The 25,345-nt window shown below is 42.3% G+C and overlaps 1 protein-coding gene across 1 annotated transcript; it reads right to left on the bottom strand.

The window, feature by feature from the left end:
- Nucleotides 1–1,162: 1,162 nt before the first annotated feature.
- Nucleotides 1,163–25,345, bottom strand: lsm12b (LSM12 homolog b; the record flags this gene model as incomplete). The annotated part of the gene is made up of 2 exons (XM_083787680.1): nucleotides 25,133–25,345; nucleotides 1,163–1,332 (listed from the first exon to the last, which is right to left on the bottom strand). Exons 1-2 carry the CDS (start codon nucleotides 25,257–25,259, stop codon nucleotides 1,163–1,165), a joined length of 297 nt encoding a protein of 98 aa, XP_083643806.1. The 5' UTR covers nucleotides 25,260–25,345.

Below are 25,345 nucleotides of genomic sequence, written 5' to 3'. Positions count from 1 at the left end.
ATTTTGATCGTTTGCCTGTTGTCTCTCCTAAATGGTACCAACATCAATGCAGCATGGAATTATGGACAAGATATTATCCAACTAGAACTGCACTCTGTCGACTGCATACTTGCTTGTTGCACACTAGTAGGCCATACATAACATGGCCAACTAGTGCACAAGCAGAGCGCGCAAGTACTTTCGACCGCTGTAAACTGTCAAATCTCAGTATCTCTGTGAAGGAACGTTTGAAATGTATAATTATTAGGTGTTAACTATTTGCTACCTACCTACTTTATGCATATAAACACCTAGTATTATTAAGTATGGTTCAAGTTTCTATCTATATAAGAAATACAGTTTTATCGATGTAGATATATTCTGGATCCCTTTTAAGTTTTTTAAAGAAAAATAAATCATTGATATGTGATGAAAAAAAAAGGTATATAAACTGAATTAAAATATATTATACAGTATAATTATTTTATTATTTATTGTAAATTGTCAATTGTTTTATATACATATATGTTTTATATACATATACTATATAGAGTATGTAGTTGTAAGTTGATTAGCGGTATACTGTGGTTACTTTGCGCCAAAAACCGTGACAGCCAACCCGCCACATGATGCGTATGCAAATAAAACAGCAGATTTGTGCCTGGTTTGCTGGGACCAGATTACACAAATGACCATATTTCTTACGTCATCATTGAGAGCTAGTCATACATATACACACCACGTACTCTGGTCCCAGCAGATCAGGCACAATTTGCCATTTTATTTTACTGATTATGTATATAGTATACGTATGACTAGCTCTAAATGATGACGTAAGACATACGTATACAGTCGTGTTCCATTCCTTAGTACGGGCCTGACACCTAGAGGTTTCTAAAGGTACCTAGGAACCTCTGGAAGCCACACCTCTGATGGGTGTGGTTTAGTCTTAAGGGGTGTGTTTTTTCACCCACTGTGTAATATAATAAAGCTCTAAATGATGACGTAAGACATATGGTCATTTATGTGATCTGGTCCCAGCAAACCAGGCACGGATTTGCAGGGTTTTTTTGCATACACATCAAATGGCGGGTTGGCTGTCACGGTGAACGAAGACCGGGCGAAATTATTACTTGCGCGCTCTGCTTGCGCACGTAACAAAATATTCTTCGGTTTAGTGATGCTAGAGGGGGCGGGGGTTAGGGGCGGGGTTACGTACCTTGCTAACATTCAGTGATGCTAGAGGGGGCGGGGTCTCAGTGCAGTCGTGGACCATCCTGACGTCAGAGATGTAGTTCACGTTGACCAGGATGACGTCGTTGAGGTTGGGCTTACCGCTAGAGGAAGCACATTCTGGGGGAGGGCCCGAGGGTCAAGGAACAGTACGGTGACAACGTAACGGACAGTACAGTAACAACGTAACGAATAGTACAGTAACAACGTAACCACGACAACCGAACCGCAACGACCATGCACGCGTTGTGGAAACTAAACCGTTGTTCAAACCTATGGGGTCTGTACCCCTACACTCTCATTTCTACAGCCTAGGGGTCTGTACCGGGCCCCTGCACCAGGGGGGCAGTCAGCCAGATATTTCGTGAAGCCTCATTTGAAATGGGTAGTTCATATAATGGCCTGTTGTGGCGCTGGACTGGACCCAAAAAGCCCCATAGCTCCCATGTATTTTGGCCCAACTTCACCTAGACTGTATTACCTTAATAAACATGGTCATGAATACTTTCTGCTTCCAGTCACTAGTTTAAAGTCTCATTTCTAATGTCATAATATTCTTTTTGGAAAATTATGGTCCCATTAATTAAAATAATGACCATAAAGTCGCCTATGTTCTGAGGGGCGTGGCTACCGTTACCGTCTATGATCGGGATTCCCCTCCCACTCAAGAGTCTTCTCCTCCCACTCGAGTCAAAATAAAACCAACGGAGAAGAAGGGGGGAAGTCCCGCCTCGTTGTCTGGGCAGCCAATGGCCAGCTGGACCCAAACGGAGCCAGCCAATGGCCAGCTGGTCCAAAACGGATCTAGAAAGATGGCGATTTACAGTGCAGGGATTTCAGGCTTCATTTTACGTTCATGTTAGACCCGGGGAACGCTTTGTCCATATTTTTTACAGTCTATGCCCTACACTCTCATTTCTACAGCCTAGGGGTCTAGACTGCTCCCTGGTCTGCAGAGTCATTTCTACAGCCGATCTACAAGCTCACAGTCAGAGATTTGGTGTAGATGTAAAAAGAAACAACAACAATGGTCCAAGTACGGTTGAAACTCGGGTCCATTTTACTAAGATTAGCACACTAAAGGCGGAAGGCATCTGCTATTTATTTTGAAATAAAAGAAATTGAAAAATTGACTACAAACTAAGTGACGCTATTCAGAGGTTATTCGACAAAAATACTGAATACATACTGAAAATACAGTCTGGAGCAACGGAAGCTCTGATCATGAGTAAAATATAAATGCTTCCGTCATACAGTCTGGAGCAACAGAAGCTCTGATCATGAGTAAAATATAAACGCTTCCGTCGTACAGTCTGGAGCAACGGAAGCTCTGATCATGAGTAAAATATAAATGCTTCCGTCATACAGTCTGGAGCAACGGAAGCTCTGATCATGAGTAAAATATAAATGCTTCCGTCATACAGTCTGGAGCAACGGAAGCTCTGATCATGAGTAAAATATAAATGCTTCCGTCGTACAGTCTGGAGCAACGGAAGCTCTGATCATGAGTAAAATATAAATGCTTCCGTCGTACAGTCTGGAGCAACGGAAGCTCTGATAATGAGTAAAATACAAATGCTTCCGTCATACAGTCTGGAGCAACGGAAGCTCTGATAAATGCTTCCGTCGTACAGTCTGGAGCAACGGAAGCTCTGATAATGAGTAAAATATAAATGCTTCCGTCGTACAGTCTGGAGCAACGGAAGCTCTGATAATGAGTAAAATATAAATGCTTCCGTCGTACAGTCTGGAGCAACGGAAGCTCTGATAATGAGTAAAATATAAATGCTTCCGTCGTACAGTCTGGAGCAACGGAAGCTCTGATCACGAGTAAAATATAAATGCTTCCGTCTTACAGTCTGGAGCAACGGAAGCTCTGATCATGAGTAAAATATAAATGCTTCCGTCATACAGTCTGGAGCAACGGAAGCTCTGATCATGAGTAAAATATAAATGCTTCCGTCGTACAGTCTGGAGCAACGGAAGCTCTGATCATGAGTAAAATATAAATGCTTCCGTCGTACAGTCTGGAGCAACGGAAGCTCTGATAATGAGTAAAATACAAATGCTTCCGTCATACAGTCTGGAGCAACGGAAGCTCTGATAAATGCTTCCGTCGTACAGTCTGGAGCAACGGAAGCTCTGATAATGAGTAAAATATAAATGCTTCCGTCGTACAGTCTGGAGCAACGGAAGCTCTGATAATGAGTAAAATATAAATGCTTCCGTCGTACAGTCTGGAGCAACGGAAGCTCTGATAATGAGTAAAATATAAATGCTTCCGTCGTACAGTCTGGAGCAACGGAAGCTCTGATCACGAGTAAAATATAAATGCTTCCGTCTTACAGTCTGGAGCAACGGAAGCTCTGATCATGAGTAAAATATAAATGCTTCCGTCATACAGTCTGGAGCAACGGAAGCTCTGATCACGAGTAAAATATAAATGCTTCCGTCTTACAGTCTGGAGCAACGGAAGCTCTGATCACGAGTAAAATATAAATGCTTCCGTCATACAGTCTGGAGCAACGGAAGCTCTGATCACGAGTAAAATAGAAATGCTTCCGTCATACAGTCTGGAGCAACGGAAGCTCTGATCATGAGTAAAATAGAAATGCTTCCGTCATACAGTCTGGAGCAACGGAAGCTCTGATCATGAGTAAAATATAAAGCGGAAGTGGAGCCTCCTGCCCGCTTCAGTTTTATCTATTCTAATACAAAATAATCTAAGCATATATAACTCGCTGCTTAGCAGGGGGTCCTTTGCTCTTGGCATGAAAATGTTTGAGAACCACTGCTCTAAAACAATATTAGACAAAGTTTGAGCCACAAACACATTGCTCTCTCTCTCTCTCTCTCTCTCTTCTCCTTTTGTATAAATTAAATAGGCCTATTCATGATTCTGCTTATGGAGAAGTAGCCTATGTTAGTTTGTATTATGGAAACAGTTGTTTGTGTCGAATGTGCCAATTGCACAGAATTATTCAAAAGAGAGAAAATGGGCAAGCCATAAAATAATGCACATTGCACTTGTCTTTTCATACGTCATGTGGAAAAAAGGTAAATAAAAAAAGTAACATGAATGTTGTCATCTTATCAACCGGCCCCTTGGCCCCTTGCCATTTTCATAATGTGGCCCACATGTTCAGCTATTTGAGTATCCCTGGTTTACTGTGTCAGAAAAGGACACCAGTTTGCAAGGTGTGTGATTTCACCACGCTGTGATCGGTATCGGCAGTTACTGCTTCCAGTGATCGGTGATCGGTGCCTAAAAACCTGATCGGAGCATCTCTAAAAAGAACGCATCAAGGACAGTTTTAACTTGGGTCCGTTTAACCAAGTATAGATGGTCTAACTAAGGCAAGTGGTGACATTATATATATATATACAGTATATTTTTTATCCCACGATTTTGTAACCCATTTTTCACCCCTGTGTCAATCTTCTAATGTCCTACACACCGCCAACCTAGTCCCCATATATGGGGGACAAGGGGAGAGCAACGGACTTGAACTCATGCTTCCTTCATGCCTGAGTGTCCAAGTTGCTCCTTTACACCTGACAGGGGGGAGTTTCCCTGGTTGGACGTAGCGCGTGGAAGGAACACGTTATTCCAACCAGTTCCTTTCCCCTCCATCAGGCGCCCCGGCTGGCCAGGGGGAGGCAGTTTAGTGACCAGGATTACTGCATGTTTATTGTGAGGGTACCTACCCTAGGGGACACGGGGAGAACATGTGAGGGTACCTACCCTAGGGGACACGGGGAGAACATGTGAGGGTACCTACCCTAGGGGACACGGGGAGAACATGTGAGGGTACCTACCCTAGGGGACACGGGGAGAACATGTGAGGGTACCTACCCTAGGGGACACGGGGAGAACATGTGAGGGTACCTACCCTAGGGGACACGGGGAGAACATGTGAGGGTACCTACCCTAGGGGACACGGGGAGAACATGTGAGGGTACCTACCCTAGGGGACACGGGGAGAACATGTGAGGGTACCTACCCTAGGGGACACGGGGAGAACATGTGAGGGTACCTACCCTATAGGGGACACGGGGAGAACATGTGAGGGTACCTACCCTATAGGGGACACGGGGAGAACATGTGAGGGTACCTACCCTAGGGGACACGGGGAGAACATGCAAACTCCACACAGAAAGGCCCTTTCGCCAACCCCACCTTCGGGTATGGGCACTGATGACGCGGAAGAGGAAACACGCCGCCAGCACCCACAGCGCCCCGAGCGGGAATCGAACCCAGGACCTTCTAGCTGTGAGGCGACAGCACTACCAACTGTGCCACCGTGCCCCCTGAGAGCTGGTATGTTGAGAGCTATTCAACAAGGTTCAGGTTCAGGTTTATTTGTCATTTGTATAGATACAGAGTATACATACAATGAAAATTATTTTGCTCAGAGCACTCTCAGTCTTACATACACAGGACATAAACAAACATCTATAGTGCAAGAAAAGACAAAAAACAGGAAAAGAAAAGTGCAAGTGAAGTGAAGTGCAATACAGTTCAAGGTCAGCTGTTCAGCAGCCTGACTGCCTGGGGGTAGAAACTGTTACTGAGACGGGTGGTACGAGATTTGATGCTCTGGTAGCGTTTTTTGGAAGGGAGTAGTTTGAACAGGGTATTTGCGGGGTGGCATCTTCCATGATGTTATGGGCTTTTTTCATACAGCGAGTGGTGTAGATGTTATGGAGACTGGGTAATTCTGTGCTGCCGATGATTTTAGCTGCTGTTTTAACGGTCCTCTGCAACCTATTGCAATCCTGAGAGGTCGTGTTACCGTACCACACTGTGATACAGCCAGTTAACCCTTGGCCTACAATTCACGGAAAAAACGGAATGAATCGAAAAATCTAAACCTCCCGTTAACGGAAAAAAAATTACAATCAATATCAGTTATCGCGGGGTCAAAAGAGCAAAAATTAATATTTTTTCGCTAATATCACTAATGTTGGATGTAATTTACCAAAAAACGGCCGAAATCCGCGTGATCGTGCGCTATCGTGCACGCGCGCCGTCTCTATGTGCGTCGCTGTAAAAAATGTGATATTTTGCGATCTTTTGGGGTTGATTTGAGGTTAATTTGACTTAGTTATGAAAAATATAGCATAGCTTAGCAATCCGGACCAGCCAAGCTATTGACTAGGGTCAAAATACTACAGGATGTTGTTGATCGTTGAACCGGAAGTGACTTAGGAAGATCCGTCTATTTTAGCCAAAATCAGCATAATGGTGCTTTCCCGCCATCTGGTGGCGAATCGAGAGAATACATTTGCAATGAATGAAAAAAAGAAAACATCTCTTCAATCCACCAGATCTTTCTTGTATGTTAAAACGATGAATTAAAAATATGCCAATTTGTTACCCAAACAAAAAAATTGGGACTGGTAGTCCAAGGGTTAAGACACTTTCAATTATACAGCGATAAAAGTTCACTAGTCCTTTTGTAGCCAATTTTTTTAAGGCGCCTCAGAAAGTACAGTCGCTGCTGCGCCTTCTTGAGGATGTACTCGTTGTTGAGTGACCATGTGAATGTGTCTGTGATGTGTATGAGTGACCATGTGAATGTGTCTGTGATATGTATGCCCAGGAATTTAAAGTTATCAACTATGTCGACAGATGACCCTTTGATGGAAATGGGGGTGTGGATACCTTTGGACTTCCTAAAGTCTACAATGATTTCTTTGGTCTTATTGGTGTTAAGTGAGAGGTTGTTGTTATCGCACCATAGAGTTAGATCCTCTATCTCCCTCCTATAGGCCCTCTCATCACCGTCGGTTATTAGTCCGATCACTGTGGTATCATCCGCACATTTAATTATGATGTTATTCTCGTATCTGGCGACACAATCAAACGTAAACAAGCTGTACAGCAGAGGACTGAGGCAGCAGCCTTGGTGGCGCACCGGTTCTGGTGAGAATTGTGGATGAGCTTCTCTCTCCTATGCGAACACACTGGGGCCTGCCCGTCAGAAAATCAAATAGCCAGTTACAGATGGAGCTGCCCACGCCAAGGCCATTGAGTTTCAACACTAATTTAGATCATGGTACAATAGTGTTAAATGCGGAACTATAGTCTATGAACAGTAGTCTGACATGAGAGCCTTTCTTTTCTAGATGTACCAGGGCAGTGTGTAAAGCAAGAGAGATTGCGTCATCCACAGATCTATTTGCACAGTGAGCAAACTGTAAAGGATCAATACTAGCAGGAATGATGCTCTTGATATAAGAGATAACCATTTTCTGTCCAGGCATTTCATGAGAACAGAAGTCAAAGCAACAGGTCGATAATCGTTGAGACAGGTAACAGGTTTTTTCTTGGCAATGGGTACAATTATTGTTTTTTTTTTAAAACACACAATGGCACAACAACAAAAACCTCTGGGGAAGAATGTGGAATATTTTCAATCTGGGTATGGGGATCCATCCCCGGCACCAAATATATGTTTAGTAGAGCTGGGACTCGATTAAAAAAATTAATCTAATTAATCAGAGGCTTTGGCATTTTAATCGCATATCAATATTCAACCCGAGAACAGCGAGAAACCTTTTTTTTTAATGTTTTTTGGTATCCCAGTGAATCAACAAATAGTGACTACAGGATACCACTCATTTTCAACATTTTACTGTCATTAATATACCTGTTGTGGAAATAATAATAAAAAGTCACCCCATTCTGTGTTGCCTAGAACTGGAGGTCTGAAAAAAAACCAGTAACAAGTACATCTCAGTGACATCACAAAGCTGTACTTACTTCATATTGTTACTGTTTTTTGTCAGACCTCCAGTTCTAGGCAACACAAAATGGGGTGACTTTTTATTATTTCCAGTTTTCAGTACTATAGAAAAGCGCCCAGTGAGAAACGTTCCGCGGTGAAAAAAAAGGTGCGATTAATTTATCTGTAGTTAATCACGATTCATTTTTCTGTAGTTAATTAATCTAAATTAATCGCAATTAGTCCCGGCCCTAATGTTTAGATGTAGGGTCCAGGGTCCTTACGTCTATCTCTGGTACCCCCAATTTATATTGTAAAACCACTGTTAATTTAACTCTGAGAGTGTACAGATGTATGTACTGTATGTAGCCTACTATGTACTGGAAACCGTGTTGTTTTTGGCAGCAAATGTCTATTTTAGTTTAGTCATAGTCTTTGAAAATTCATTTAGTTTTAGTCACATTTTAGTCACCTGGAATGTCTTAGTGTTAGTCGACTAAATGTCATAAGATTCTAGCCGACTAAATCTACAGTTGATTTAGTCGATTAAAATGTATTTTGGCGGGCCTTGATGCCGTCATAATGAGTGTTTTTACACTTGCTGAAAATAGCCGATCTACAAGCTCACAACGCGATCGGCTATTTTCAGCATGCCACCAAGTGTAAAATGACTGGATCTCTTGTCCACTAGTCCCTTCCTAACATTTTAGTCTAGCTTTTATTTGTCGACGAAATTGTCAGTATATTTAGTCTTAGTTTTAGTCATCGTAGCTTTAGTTTTCATTTAGTTTCCATTTAGTTTTCGTCAGTGAAAAAGGTAGTCGACGGACATTTTCCGTCTTAGTTTTAGTCGACGAAAACAACACTGGGTGGAATGCATGTTTACTAACAGACGCCCATGACTGAAGGACACGTCCTTCTCTCTGGATACGTTTCATTTACATAATAGCCGTCTGTCTGTCGGGTATGGAAACCTCACCTCAAAAAACTGTTACTTTAGGGGCACGGTGGCACAGTTGGTAGTGCTGTCGCCTCACAGCTAGAAGGTCCTGGGTTTGATTCCCTCTCGGGGCGCTGTGGGTGCTGGCGGCGTGTTTCCTCCTCCGCGTCATCGGTGCCCATACCCGAGGCGGTGTTGGCGAAAGGGCCTTTCTGTGTGGAGTTTGCATGTTCTCCCCGTGTCCCCTAGGGTAGGTACCCTCACATGTTCTCCCCGTGTCCCCTAGGGTAGGTACCCTCACATGTTCTCCCCGTGTCCCCTAGGGTAGGTACCCTCACATGTTCTCCCCGTGTCCCCTAGGGTAGGTACCCTCACAAAAACATGCAGTAATCCTGGTCTCTAAACTGCCTCCCCCTGGCCAGCCGGGGCGCCTGATGGAGGGGAAAGGAACTGGTTGGAATAACGTGTTCCTTCCACGCGCTACGTCCAACCAGGGACACTCCCCCCTGTCAGGTGTAAAGGAGCAACTTGGACACTCAGGCATGAAGGAAGCATGAGTTCAAGTCCGTTGCTCTCCCCAGGTTGGTGGAGGGTGTGTAGAGCCCAGGATCACATTAGATAATTGACACAGGGGTGAAAAATGGGTTACAAAATCGTGGGATAAAAATTATAGAAAAAAGAAAAAAAACTGTTACTTTCCGGGATTCAGATCCAAAAGAAGCAGATCTACAAGCTCTCTCCTCCAGCTTGTGGATGACAGATCCGCTACTAATGATGCTTTTTTTGCGTGGCGTAATTGTAGTGTGAGATCAAGTAGTACGTGGTCGTTAACCCATTCTGACCTGAGATCAGATTCATACGAGGTTTCCACTGGACACACACTGGTCTGATTAACCCATTCTAACCTGAGATCAGATTCTAAAAATGTCAGTCGTTCTTCGATTTTTTTTTCAAAAATAGCAGACCTACAAGCTCGTATCGCGCCACTCGGTGGCGCGATATGAGCTTGTAGATCTGCTATTTTTAAATAGCTAAAGCACAACATGATGCTGACACCAAAATGGGTGCCCGGTCAGAATGGGTTAACCCATTTAGACCTGAGATCAGATTCTACAAATGTGACCACATTTGACTGAGGGACTGCCATTGGATTATTTTGGAGAAAAAAAGAATCATATCATATGAAAGCAGGGCATCGTAGCTTGAAATTGACATGTTGGTTGTTCAGTTTGACCCACCAGTTTTGGAGATATGGCTTATAGAGTAATGTCTGGCAGAGAAACAGAGAGTTGAGAAAACAGGCTTGAAAAGGTTCACTTCTGTGGACTGACATTAACACCTGTTTAAGCATATTTCATATTTACATGTCGATTTCAGCTCGAGCAAAAATTGTTCAGCACTAGTTCACACTTTAGAAATAAGCCCCAAATAATCAACTACACTTTAGAAACAAGACCAAATAAACATCTACACTTTAGAAACAAGACCAAATAAACAACTACACTTTAGAAACAAGACCAAATAAACAACTACACTTTAGAAACAAGACCAAATAAACAACTACACTTTAGAAACAAGACCAAATAAACAACTACACTTTAGAAACAAGACCAAATAAACAACTACACTTTAGAAACAAGACCAAATAAACAACTACACTTTAGAAACAAGACCAAATAAACAACTACACTTTAGAAACAAGACCAAATAAACAACCACACTTTGGAAACAAGAGCAAATAAACAACTACACTTTGGAAACAAGAGCAAATAAACAACTACACTTTAGAAACAAGACCAAATAAACAACTACACTTTAGAAACAAGACCAAATAAACAACTACACTTTAGAAACAAGACCAAATAAACAACTACACTTTAGAAACAAGACCAAATAAACAACTACACTTTAGAAACAAGACCAAATAAACAACTACACTTTAGAAACAAGACCAAATAAACAACTACACTTTAGAAACAAGACCAAATAAACAACTACACTTTAGAAACAAGACCAAATAAACAACTACACTTTAGAAACAAGACCAAATAAACAACTACACTTTAGAAACAAGACCAAATAAACAACTACACTTTAGAAACAAGACCAAATAAACAACTACACTTTAGAAACAAGACCAAATAAACAACTACACTTTAGAAACAAGACCAAATAAACAACTACACTTTAGAAACAAGACCAAATAAACAACTACACTTTAGAAACAAGACCAAATAAACAACTACACTTTAGAAACAAGACCAAATAAGCAACTACCAATATTTACAAGCAACTTCACAGCAAAAGAAGTCGAGCCACTGGCTGCAAGTTGTTGAGCTTTGTTGCATCCATTTTAATTGTGTTTGATTTTCCTGCTTTTTAGTGAAGCACTTTGTGACGTTGTCTAGAAAAGTGCTATATAAATAAAGTTATTATTATAATTATATTATAATGAGCAGACATGCTCCCCCCCTTCCTTTTATTAATTTTTAACAATTTTGGAGAAAAGAAAATGAGTTGTCCAAAAAGCCGATCTACAAGCTCACAATGTGTCGATGTAGATCAGTTGTGACACATTGTGAGCTTGTAGATCTGATACAAGTGGTTAAACGCCAACTCGCCCTAAAATGGAATGAAACTAATATTCTGTCCAGTTTTGCTCGTGACACATAACTGTATCTTAGGGCGAAAGATTACCATTAATATGACAAATAAAATGTGCTCGCACCTTCCTACCTACATGACTGCCTGCCTAAATATGTCCCAAACCGCCCCCTAAGGTCTTCCACTGCTGGCCTGCTCGCTTTGCCTAAAAAAATGGCAACTAAAAAATACGGGGAAGCAGCTTTTTGCTTCTACGGGCCGACGGCATGGAACAAGCTCCCACTGTACCTTCGACAGGCAGCCTCTGTAGTTTAACAAACTCCCACTGTACCTTCGACAGGCAGCCTCTGTAGTTTAACAAACTCCCACTGTACCTTCGACAGGCAGCCTCTGTAGTTTAACAAACTCCCACTGTAACTTCGACAGGCAGCCTCTGTAGACATTTTTAAAGCACAGCTCAAGACCCACTTCTACAACATTGCTTTTAATTGATCTTTTATTTTTTGTTATTCATGTCCTCACTGTATTGCATTACTGCTTGTTTTTAATGTCGTTGCCTTGCTTTTCTTTTTTATTCTCCATTGTTCTGTAAAGCACTTTGAGCTGCATTTCATGTCATGAAAGGTGCTATACAAATAAAGTATTATTATTACTATTATTATTATAAAGTTAGTGCCACACGATTCTTGCTCAAATGTGAATCTCGATCTTCCTCCACAAGAATCGAGATCACGATTCTAACACTATTCTAAAAAAAATTCCCCATGAAAATATTAAAGAAATCAAACATAATTAATTAGGGATGCACCGAAAGGGAAATTCTTGGCCGAAACCGAATACCGAATATAGGAAACAGTTGGCCGAAAACCGAATAGCCGAATACATATTTGTTGTAAAGCTACCTGATTATGGCAAAATACATGATTATGGCAAAACCTAACTTAAATAATAAACACTTATGGGTCCATTAAAAAAACATCTAATTAATTGGAGGCTTTGTGATTAATTTATCTCAATTAATCACATTTTAATCGCATATCAATAGGCCTATTTGACCTGAGCAGTGATCTTTTTTTTCTACATAAGCATAGGCAATAAAACAAGTAGTAATAATAATAGTGATAATATTATTTATATAAAGCTTCTCTGAGTAGGCTACTTAGACACTTTTCAAGGAGAACATGAGAAAACAAATAAAAACAACTTTAGAGAAAAACTAAGACTATGGAATAAAATAAATTAAAGTGGAATGAGATAGCAATATTCCAGAGGTGGGTTTGAATTTATAGGTGGTGGGCTGTGGCATGTCTATGAGTTTTGGGAAGTGCATTATAGTTGTGGACAGTGAAACCCTGACCATTAAACATGGGCAGACGCAACGATACAGTATTATTCATTGTTAAAGCTCCAAATGATATTCCCATTCGTCTTTGTGTCTGCCCGTGTAAACGCAGCAGCGAGTGTGAGGTGTTAAAACTAACGTTAGCTCCCATGCTAGCTATAGCTTCCCTCGTCAACAGAACACCACCCGTCCACAGATCGGGTGGAAGAGCTGCTGATATCACGTTGCTTGTGCCCGTGGATGGGGAAATAAGATTTAAAAGGCTATGGAAGCGTGGATGAAAGCACATATGTATGCAATAAAGTTGTGTCGGATCTGCCTGTGCATTGAAGCATTCCGTGACTGCTGCGACGTGTGTTGTGTTGTGACTGCTCAGTGCTCACTGCTGGCTGCTGCCTGCTGAGCTGATGCATAGTTAATGAGCGTCATAAGCATGCGCCCTTCCTGCGCTGAAAGTAGCAGATCTACAAGCTATCTACCCGTCGCAATGCACAGCGCGTTGGGCTTGTACATCTTTGTTTTTCCCGCAGTTTAGTTCGATTCACAACTTTAGGACCACTACTACTATTCAGTGATATTTTTCGGCTTATTTGAGCCGAAACCGAATAGGCCGAAAATACATTTTTAGCCATTTTCGGCCGAATATTTTCGGTGGCCGAATTTTCGGTGCATCCCTAATTAAGAGTAACAAAAATGTATTGGACAGCCAACTAGTGCTTCACGATTCTTCACAAAACGAGATTGCATAGGTGTCTGAATCCAAATCTCAACCGCTCACCCAAACACACCTCTCTGTTTTTACTAAAACTACTACATGACGTCACTGAGCCGCGGTGGTAAGAGACTCACCACTCACCCAAACACATCTCTCTGTTTTTACTAAAACTACAACATGACGTCACTGAGCCGCGGTGGTAAGAGACTCACCGCTCACCCAAACACATCTCTGTTTTTACTAAAACTACAACATGACGTCACTGAGCCGCGGTGGTAAGAGACTCACCGCTAACCCAAACACACCTCTGTTTTTACTAAAACTACAACATGAACTGGTTGGAATAACGTGTTCCTTCCACGCGCTACGTCCAACCAGGGAAACTCCCCCCTGTCAGGTGTAAAGGAGCAACTTGGACACTCAAGCATGAAGGAAGCATGAGTTCAAGTCCGTTGCTCTCCCTAGGTTGGCGGAGGGTGTGTAGAGCCCAGGATCACATCACAGGATGATTGACACAGGGGTGAAAAATGGGTTACAAAATCGTGGGACAAAAAATATAAATTAATACAAAAAAATAAAACTACAGCATGACGTCACTGAGTCGCGGTGGTAAGAGACTCACCGCTCACCCAAACACATCTCTCCGTTTTTACTAAATCTACAACATGACGTCACTGAGCCGCGGTGGTAAGAGACTCACCGCTCACCCCCAAACACACCTCTCTGTTTTTACTAAAACTACAACATGACGTCACTGAGCCGCGGTGGTAAGAGACTCACCTCTCACCCAAACACATCTCTCTGTTTTTACTAAAACTACAACATGACGTCACTGAGCCGCGGTGGTAAGAGACTCACCTCTCACCCAAACACATCTCTCTAGTCTGTTTTTACTAAAACTACAACATGACGTCACTGAGCCGCGGTGGTAAGAGACTCACTGCTCACCCAAACTAGGGATGACAACGATTAATCGATTTTCCGATTAATTGTCAAAATATAGGCTAATACATCGAACATGTACCTTCATCAGAGTGGAGAATATAAGTATAAATGAAGTTGAACAAAGCCACTCTTCTCTGCCCCTCTCTCTAACAGACACAGTTAACGATCGCTTGTTAAGTGCCTGCCAGACAGACAATCAGATGAAATGAAGGCAGGTGTAGAGTAGAGTGTAGACTAGTGAACTGAACGTTTTCTGTTTATATCAAGTACTTCATACCAGCCCCTTATGAAACTACTTCTCCCCAAATCAAAATGGATTCCATTTTCCATCCTGAATGGCAGTAACTAGCATACAATGAGAACTGAGAAGATCTCCACAAAGGTTTACTCATCAAAACTGATTATAAAACTGTAACCATCAAAGCATGCACTCAACAACATATAATGGTTATGTGACCATGGCATGTGCATAATATACAATCTTAAAAGTTTTATCTGGTATCGATTACAAAAACAAAAACAAAAAACTTTTTACTACATCACGACGTAGAGATATCATCCTGATGACTACAAATAAATGACTACAACATAGGGCTGGGCGATATGACGATATATATCGTATTTTCGATAGAAAATGTCTATCACGAAAAAAAAGCTATATCGCTTATATCGCCGTTTCGCTTTACGGCAGTATTTTACGTCACATCGCTTATATACGGCATGCCCAGCAGCCCACCGCGCGCACTGAAAACAGTGAGCGAACACCTTTCGGATGTCTTCTCTATTATATACTCTAAGCAGGCCAACACGACCACAACACAAGCCGAGGTGGTGCTTGCACCTAAAAGAGGGGCAACGTCTTCCATTGTATGGATATGGAAGTGGTTTTGATTACGGGCGCGTTCGGAAATGCGCCCTGAACGCACTGGTGTGCTCTCTTGTCGTTCGTTTATTCAGTGCACTCAGTGCGTTGTCGTTCGAAAATCCAGTGCGCTGCACACCGGGTGTGCCGAGTGCACGCACTGAGCAACCCTACCATCAGGGTAGGGTTGCTCAGTGTGAATGGTGTGTTGAACTGGTCGTTCGTAAATAAGGCACACTGAACGCACTCTGTGACGTCACCGCCCACCACACTCAACAAACTGACCACATTCCCGGTGCGCATAGCCGAACGCGCCCTATATGAAGGGAGATGATGGCTGACGAGATTCAGAGCGGTGTAAGGGGCACGTTCGGAAATACCACACCAGAGCGAACTCATCTATCAGTTTGCATTGCACAATGCACAGTCCGCCTAGTGCGCTATTTCCGAACGCGCCCTAAAGTAACCGGTCATTCACTGTTATAAATGCAGGTTTCATGTTGGGTCAAATTGATAAATTGCGTGAGCCAAGCATGTTTTACACAGTTGAACAATAAGCTTGTCCGTCGTCGGGTGCACTGCAAACTTCTTCCAAGACGTTCCTCTTACCTGTGCAGTCCTCCTGCTGCGTGTCTCTGTCTTGTTTTATTGTTCCAAATAAATTATTCCATTTGAAAAGTCCTTAATTCAGCAACAGCTTACAACAACAACACAAGACGCTGACTTTGTTGTGATCATCAAAAAAAAGGAAAAGAAAAAGCCCCACTCGTCCCAGACTCCCATATACGCACTCTCCATGGGCATGGAGAGTTGACGACAAGATCGCGTTCTCTCTCACTCTATCGCCTGTAGTCAATTAAACATCGTTAAGCTGCCCAACGTCTTTAACAAACTAAACTATAACTACAACAGAACATGTTGATTCCCTATACAGAGCTTAAATGAACTGAAACAACTGTAGTGACAAACTGTGACATGAGATATTTATTTTTTCCTTAAGCCAATTTAATGCAGACATAGGCCTGTACTTCTGTGTCTTATTTCTTTCTTTTTTCTTTTTAATTGTCATAATAATAATAATTATTATTAATAATACTAATAAAACGTTATTTGTATAGCACCTTTCATGACATGAAATGCAGCTCTCAAAGTGCTTTACAGAGCAATGGAGATAAAAAGAAAAGCAAGGCAACGACATTAAAAAACAAGCAGTAATGCAATACAGTGAGGACATGAATAACAAAAAATAAAAGATCAATTAAAAGCAATGTTGTAGAAGTGGGTCTTGAGCTGTGCTTTAAAAATGTCTACAGAGGCTGAACAATTGAGTTCAGCCTCTAATTATTATTATATACATTTTATTTTGTAATATTTTGTACTTGCTTTGGGCCTGTCTGTGCATGGGAAGGGCATCAGTATTATATTCATATAATTAGACTGGATAATGTGAATTTAATAGTTTTTTGAGTGGTGCAACCATTATAGACAGCTATGTGTGTCCCTGTCCCTGTATCCGAGCACGGAAATAGCATAACTATTGTCACCAACAAGTGTCACTGTTGTGCAGCCTAACACAGACAGAGGCCAGGGAGGAGAGCTTGTACAGTACAGTACAGTACAGTACAGTACAGTACAGTACAGTACAGTACAGTACAGTACAGTACAGTACAGTACAGTACAGTACAGTACAGTACAGTACAGTACAGTACAGTACAGTACAGCCCAAGTACAGTAAAGTACTCGACCTGAACAAAAAATTATTCTTTTAGATAAAAAAAAATAGGTATCGTAAAAAATATTCTATATCGTGAGTATATCGTTATCGTGATAAAATAAATTCTATATCGTGATATGAGATTTTGTCATATCGCCCAGCCCTACTACAACATGACGTAACGATATCATCCTGATGACTACAAAACAATACTACAACATGACGTAACGATATCATCCTGATGACTACAAAACAATACTACAACATGACGTAACGATATCATCCTGATGACTACAAAACAATGACTACAACATGACGTAGCGATATCATCCTGATGACTACAAAACAATACTACAACATGACGTAGCGATATCATCCTGATGACTACAAAACAATACTACAACATGACGTAACGATATCATCCTGATGACTACAAAACAATGACTACAACATGACGTAGCGATATCATCCTGATGACTACAAAACAATACTACAACATGACGTAGCGATATCATCCTGATGACTACAAAACAATGACTACAACATGACGTAGCGATATCATCATGATGACTACAAAACAATGACTACAACATGACGTAACGATATCATCCTGATGACTACAAATCAATGACTACAACATGACGTAGCGATATCACCCTGATGACTACAAATCAATGACTACAACATGACGTAACTATATCATCCTGATGACTACAAATCAATGACTACAACATGACGTAACTATATCATCCTGATGACTACAAATCAATGACTACAACATGACGTAACGATATCATCCGCTCCCGACCAGATCAAAAACCCGAAAAGGAATGCTGCCCAGTCTACCTAAAAGTGGAGTATGAACAGGCCTGGACTCTTAACTCCACACACAGCGTCAAGTGTCAGGACAGGGTGAGCGATTATAATTAATCTACGCACGTCGTAGGTTGGTCGTAACGTGATCGCAATCATGTGTTCAAAGTTAAACATCCGCAAGCTTTTTTTTTAACCATGCCTGGAAGTTATACTGAGTGGTAAAAAATAATAATATACACACTTCCTGGCCTTGCCAGCCCCTAGCTCTGGGTCCATAGCTCTAATGCTACTGATCCATAGCTCTAATGCTCTGGGTCCATAGCTCTAATGCTACTGATCCATAGCTCTAATGCTCTGGGTCCATAGCTCTAATGCGTTTCATTTAGAGCTATGTTACTCTCAACTTCCGCCGCTCACATGAATGAATGCAGACCAGCCTCTCGTCTTTGGCTTTCTAATGACACAACTCGCCTTTGTTTTGGTGAGTAGCAAAAACGTTCTTTTTATTTACGCCAAAGAGGTCTGATTTCTATTTGAGATTTAAAACTGAAAGTCCCATAGCCTTTACTGCGCAGGGCAGAATGGTAGAAGCAGTAGAAGGCTATGGATCAGAGCTAGACAGCCCCATACATCCACACAGAAAAGTCCTATCTGATTGACAGCCCCATACATCCACACAGTAAAGTCCTATCTGATTGACAGCCCCATACATCCACACAGTAAAGTCCTATCTGATTGACAGCCCCATACATCCACACAGAAAAGTCCTCTCTGATTGACAGCCCCATACATCCACACAGTAAGGTCCTATCTGATTGACAGCCCCATACATCCACACAGAAAAGTCCTCTCTGATTGACAGCCCCATACATCCACACAGTAAGGTCCTATCTGATTGACAGCCCCATACATCCACACAGTAAAGTCCTCTCTGATTGACAGCCCCATACATCCACACAGTAAGGTCCTATCTGATTGACAGCCCCATACATCCACACAGAAAAGTCCTATCTGATTGACAGCCCCATACATCCACACAGTAAAGTCCTATCTGATTGACAGCCCCATACATCCACACAGTAAAGTCCTATCTGATTGACAGCCCCATACATCCACACAGTAAAGTCCTCTCTGATTGACAGCCCCATGCATCCACACAGTAAAGTCCTCTCTGATTGACAGCCCCATACATCCACACAGAAAAGTCCTATCTGATTGACAGCCCCATACATCCACACAGAAAGGTCCTATCTGATTGACAGCCCCATACATCCACACAGAAAGGTCCTATCTGATTGACAGCCCCATACATCCACACAGAAAAGTCCTATCTGATTGACAGCCCATACATCAAACAGAAAAGTCCTATCCATTCTAGACGGGAACCCTTTTTGGTGTTTTAAGCATTATGTTACACTTTAGCTATTAAAAAATAGCAGATCTACAAGCTCGTAGCGCCACACCGAGTGCCGCGCTACGAGCTTGTAGGACTGCTATTTCTGAAAAATCTTGAAAATGTGGCGCAAATCTTTAAATATATGTTCTTTCAGAGCGAACGTTTTTAACTCAAATATTTGCTTCTGGGGGGGGGGGGGGGGTCCCTCGAACAACATATTTTCAGATGGGGGTCCACATACAAATAATTCTGGGGGTCCTTGACATGAAATAGTTTGAGAACGAGGGACATAGACAGTGTTTTTCAGAAAACTGTCGGGACTGTCGGCAATTGTTTTTTTACAATCATCCTCAGGCCTAAATGGCTTAAACGACATTAAACTCACTTTGCCACTCACACGCATTAGCATACCGGTACCCCATATTTAAATAGTTTTCAGAAAGACAAGCTGCCATTTGTCCTAAAGTGACTACTTTTACACCCTGGACATTTAATATAGCACGTATACGACGACGCAGCGCGACATCACTCCGTTAACACACAATGCTGTGCCCTCCTCCAACTGGACATACTTTACACATTTCCAACTGTTTTATTATAATTTTGACCCTTTCTTTGTCAATCTCGCAAACAGACGATTTCTCACATGCCAATAAAGCTCCATTGAATCCAATAGCCAGTCTCTCTCTCTCAGTCTCTCTCTCTCAGTCTCTCTCTCTCTCTCTACTCTGACAGCGGGCGAGCGTCACATCGCCCAATAGAGCACCGGAGTCTGACGTCCCTTCCAGTAGAGGGCGTCAGTCCCCAGGTTCATGTATTTGTTTAGTTTCAGTAGAGGGCGTCAGTCCCCAGGTTCATGTATTTTTTTAGTTGCATTGAAATCCCCATTGAGGCGATTTTAGATCGCCTCATATAACAACTGTGTTTGAAAAATAAACATGTCACCCCGGCCGCTTCACTCATATGGATATGAAGAATCAACTGACTGAGAGAAAACGCTAATGTTACTGCTGCTGAATTAGTTACATTTCCGCTAGAAGCAGACTGTATCATATATGAGTGACTGACTGTTGCAAACGATACAGAGACACCTCCCTGACAATAACGCCGAGACAGCTTGTTTATTTTTGGACCACAACGCTTATAGTAGACGATATTAAGATCACCCCATGTTATTCTCCATAGAGAAATTACTTCCGCGAACCAGGGGAATGGAAGGGATGAGCGAGTTACGTCAGGACTTCGGTGCTCTATCGCACCGTCCACTATCGCCCGAAAAGATGAATATATTTTTTAAAATCTTTCCGGGTGACGTTCCTCCTGCCTGCTGTCCAACCATCGCCTGTTCGACCCAGTGTTGTTTTCGTCGACTAAAACTAAGACGAAAAATGTCCGTCGACTACCTATTTTCACTGACTAAAACAAATGGAAACTAAATGAAAACTAAAGCTACGATGACTAAAACGAAGACTAAATATACTGACAATTACGTCGACAAATTAAAACTAGACTAAAATGTTAGGAAGGGACTAGTGGACACGAGATCCAGTATAAGTCATTTTACACTTGGTTGCATGCTGAAAATAGCTGATCTACAAGCTCACAACGAGTCGCAAGGCGACGCGTTGTGAGCTTGTAGATTTATAATGTTGTTGCTTTGCTTTTCTTTTTATTCTCCATTGTTCTGTAAAGCACTTTGAGCTGCATTTCATGTCATGAAAGGTGCTATACAAATAAAGTTTTATTATTATTATTACACACTCTGATCTGATTAATTGAAAATAGAGGACCATGATGTAAACAAGGATTAATTAGTTCGTGCTTTTCATGGTTTCGTCCACAAAGTAGCAGTTGTTTGGGGCGGCGGTGGCTCAGCGGTAGAGTGGCTGGATGCTAACCTTAAGGTTGCCAGTTCGAACCCTGTGGGCTCCCCCAGAGTTACTGTCGAAGTGTCCTTGAGCAAGACACTGAACCCCTGATTGCTCCTGATGTGCAGGTTGGTGCCTTGCATGGTTTCCGCTGCCATCGGTGTGTATGAATGTGTGTGTGAATGTAATGCACCATCTATGTAAAGGTGTATGAATGTGTGGGTGAATGTAATGCACCATCTATGTAAAGGTGTATGAATGTGTGGGTGAATGTAATGCACCATCTATGTAAAGGTGTGTGAATGTGTGTGTGAATGGGTGAATGTAATGCACCATCTATGTAAAGGTGTGTGAATGTGTGTGTGAATGGGTGAATGTAATGCACCATCTATGTAAAGGTGTGTGAATGTGTGTGTGAATGGGTGAATGTAATGCACCATCTATGTAAAGGTGTGTGAATGGGTGTGTGAATGGGTGAATGTAATGCACCATCTATGTAAAGGTGTGTGAATGTGTGTGTGAATGGGTGAATGTAATGCACCATCTCTGTAAAGGTGTGTGAATGTGTGTGTGAATGGGTGAATGTAATGCACCATCTATGTAAAGGTGTATGAATGTGTGGGTGAATGGGTGAATGTAATGCACCATCTCTGTAAAGCGCCTTGGATAAAGGATAAAGGCTAAAGGCGCTATATAAATGCACCATTTGTATTGACAATCAATCGATCACTCTCAGTTTGTTCTGGTCCATAGCTCTAATGTTCTGGTCCATAGCTCTAATGTTCTGCAGCTTCTGCTCCATAGCACTAATGTTCTGGTCCATAGCTCTAATGGCGTTGCATTTGGCCCATTTGGACCTGAGCTCGAATCGCTCGATTCTACAAAATGTTTTCTAAATCATGTTTCTTTTTTTTCTTATCCCACAATTTTGTAACCCATTTTTCACCCCTGTGTCAATCATCTAATGTGATCCTGGGCTCTACACACCCTCCACCAACCGAGTCCCCATATATGGGGGACAAGGGGAGACCAACCTAGTCCCCATATATGGGGGACAAGGGGAGAGCAACAGACTTGAACTCATGCTTCCTTCATGCCTGAGTGTCCAAGTTGCTCCTTTACACCTGACAGGGGGGAGTTTCCCTGGTTGGACGTAGCGCGTGGAAGGAACACGTTATTCCAACCAGATCCTTTCCCCTCCATCAGGCGCCCCGGCTGGCCAGGGGGAGGCTAAAAAACATACGCTCTGAAATAATATATAGTCAAAAGATTTTTCAAAAATAGCAGACCTACAAGCTCATAGCGCAGCACTCTGTGCCGCGCTATGAGCTTGTAGATTTGCAATTTTTCAATAGCTAAAGTATAACACCAACAGGGGTTACCCATGACATCCGGGTCTCGCATAAGTGCAGACCAGCCTCTCGTCTAGGGCTGCAACTAACGATTATTTTCATAATCGATGCATCTGTCAATTATTTAAACGATTAATCGGATTATGACACTTATTTAGCTATGATTAGGCTGCTATTAAAAAAAAAGACAAACTAAATTAAAATTAATGAAAGCAGCTCATGGTGTCTTTAGGCTTATTGTGACTGCATACATTTGATTAAAGAATAGCTACACATGTGTCAGTCTAGAAGGAACAGTAACTCTTCTGAACTCAAATAGGTCATTTAAAAATAAATATTGTTCTTGTTCTTGATATTATAATCGTTATGTGTCATATTTTGCTTTGCAGTCGCTACTGTGAAACTATCATCAGATTATAAGGGAAGAGAGATGGCTTCTCTTCTCTTTACCTACACTTAACACTGGAAAAACTACGGTTAAGTGCATGGAAATCACCTATTCACCTATAAAACATGCCCCACTTTCCTAAAGGTTTAAAGGACAACTTTAGTTTTTTTCAACCAAGGTTAATATTTTAGGTTGTTATTAGAGAAAGTAAAAGATGAGTTATTTCTTTTCCATTTGCTGCTTTCTTTCGTTTTAGGGATTTTAGCTGTTTTGTACAGGGGGGCGGGGGCATTCGAGCATGGGGCTAAATATGTATTTTTTTACAAAATATTATGGAGATTTATTTTTTTATTATTTACTATAGCCCTAATAAACCCCAGGAAATTACATCTGGCCACAAATAAATCACAGGATCTACTGAATGTGAAGGTAGCCTACTGGGGGGGAAGCCACACTGTGTGTCATAGGCTCAATGTCAGTTTGACACATTCAGTAGATCTCGTGATGTTTTGTGGCCAGATGAAATTTCCAGGGGTTTATTAGGACTATAGTAAATAATTAAAAAAGAAATCGCTATAAAATACATATTTAGCCCCATGCTCGTCGCTCGAATGCCCCCGCCCCCCTGTCAAAAACGGCTAAAATCCCTAAAACGAAAGAAAGCAGCAAATGAAAAAAAAAGAACACTCATCTTTTAGTTTCTCTAATAACAACCTAAAACATGAACCTTGGTTGAAGAAAAACTAAAGTTGTCCTTTAAATGTCAAGAAGGACGACATTGGCACCAATTACTCGCAAGAAGACCCCCCATTACATAGCATATGCCAGGGACCCCCACACCACATACGAGAAGATTATTACGGCTCTGGCAGCGATTCTCAACCCGTTTCATTTCAAGGACCACCCCAGTTTAATGGCATTTCTATCTCTGGGATCGATCGCCCAATTTATATTGTAAAATCAATGTCAATTTAACCCCTGAGTGTACAAATGGAACCAAATAGACCCCGACTCTCAGAATTACAGAGCAATAAGGGTCCATTTGGTTCCATTTGTACACTCTCAGACTAGTTACAGACTCATAAGGGGCCCATTTAGCTTCCAGGGGACCCCCTGGAACTCTCACTCACACACACACACACACACACACACACACACACACACCGGTAGTAGCAACAGCTATTCTAGCCACAGCTAACTGGACAGCTAGCTAGTCTATACTAGTAGCAACACGTTAGCCTAGCCTACTAGCATAAACGTACTGTAGGGAGTTAGCCTAGCCTCCTAGGATACATGTACTGTAGTGAGTTAGCCTAGCCACCTATAGCATCACCTACTGTAGTGGGGAGTTAGCCTAGCCTCCTAGCATCATCTACTGTAGTGAGTTAGCCTAGCCTCCTAGCATCATCTACTGTAGTGAGTGGGGAGTGGTGTTATCATCATCAATAGCCAATAATAATCACTGTCATATTTACACAACGGTCGGTGTGTCCAAACTACTAAACACAACACAGGGTTATTATTATTATTATTATTATTATTATATCTGTAACTCTTCAATACATAGATATAATATTTCATTTATTATAATAATAAAAACAATATGAAGCCGTTTAGAACCACCATCACATAAATGTCCGCGCTTGTTTTCATTGAAGTCAAGCTAAGCTAACGGTGGTTAGCATGGTCTGAGGACACACACACACACACACACACACACACGATGCCCTGCCACATAGTGATCCTCCGTCCGCACAGCGTTGAGCAGCGCCGCTGCCACATAGTGATCCATACATACACACTGGCGTTATTCACACACACACACACACACACACACACACACACACACACACACACTTGAACCCGGGGCCACAGCACCCCCCCACATACACACACACACACACACACACACATCCAGCAGGGCGCGTTATACTTTAGTTACCAACCAAACCAATAACAAAAAGCACATCCATCCATATCCATATGATCCATCCGCAGAAATCGGAGCCCCTCGTCCCATCCAGGACCTCCACGGGGCCCGGTGCAGCCTGGCAGGCCCAGGCCGAGGACAGAGCTCTGTCCCCCGGCCAGGCAGCCAGGCCCGGCCCGGCCCGGCTCACCCAGCCAACCCACAGCCCCAGGCCACCATAGGAGGGGAGGTTGGATGGTTGGATGGATGAGGGGGTTATAGTACTATTTCACTCGGAGGGGTCCGCCGTATAATAACGTTTAAAAAAAAAAGGATACTCAGGGTCAACATCCTGGACTGGTAGTCGAAGGCCACCACCTCGCCGCAGAGCCGCTGGTCCAGGCAGGTGAGGCAGGAGATCTGGCTGCCGATCTGGAAATACTCCCCCGGTCCAGGAGCCGCCATCTTCTCTCTCTCTCTCTCTCTCTCTCTCTCTCCCTCTCTCTCTCCTCTCCCCTAGAAACCCGACCGACAGGAAGGCAGGAAGGAAG

The sequence above is a fragment of the Protomyctophum parallelum genome (assembly GCF_964188405.1).
Source record: "Protomyctophum parallelum genome assembly, chromosome: 17".
NCBI classification, from domain to species: domain Eukaryota; kingdom Metazoa; phylum Chordata; class Actinopteri; order Myctophiformes; family Myctophidae; genus Protomyctophum; species Protomyctophum parallelum.
This window is presented reverse-complemented; position numbering and strand designations above follow the sequence as displayed.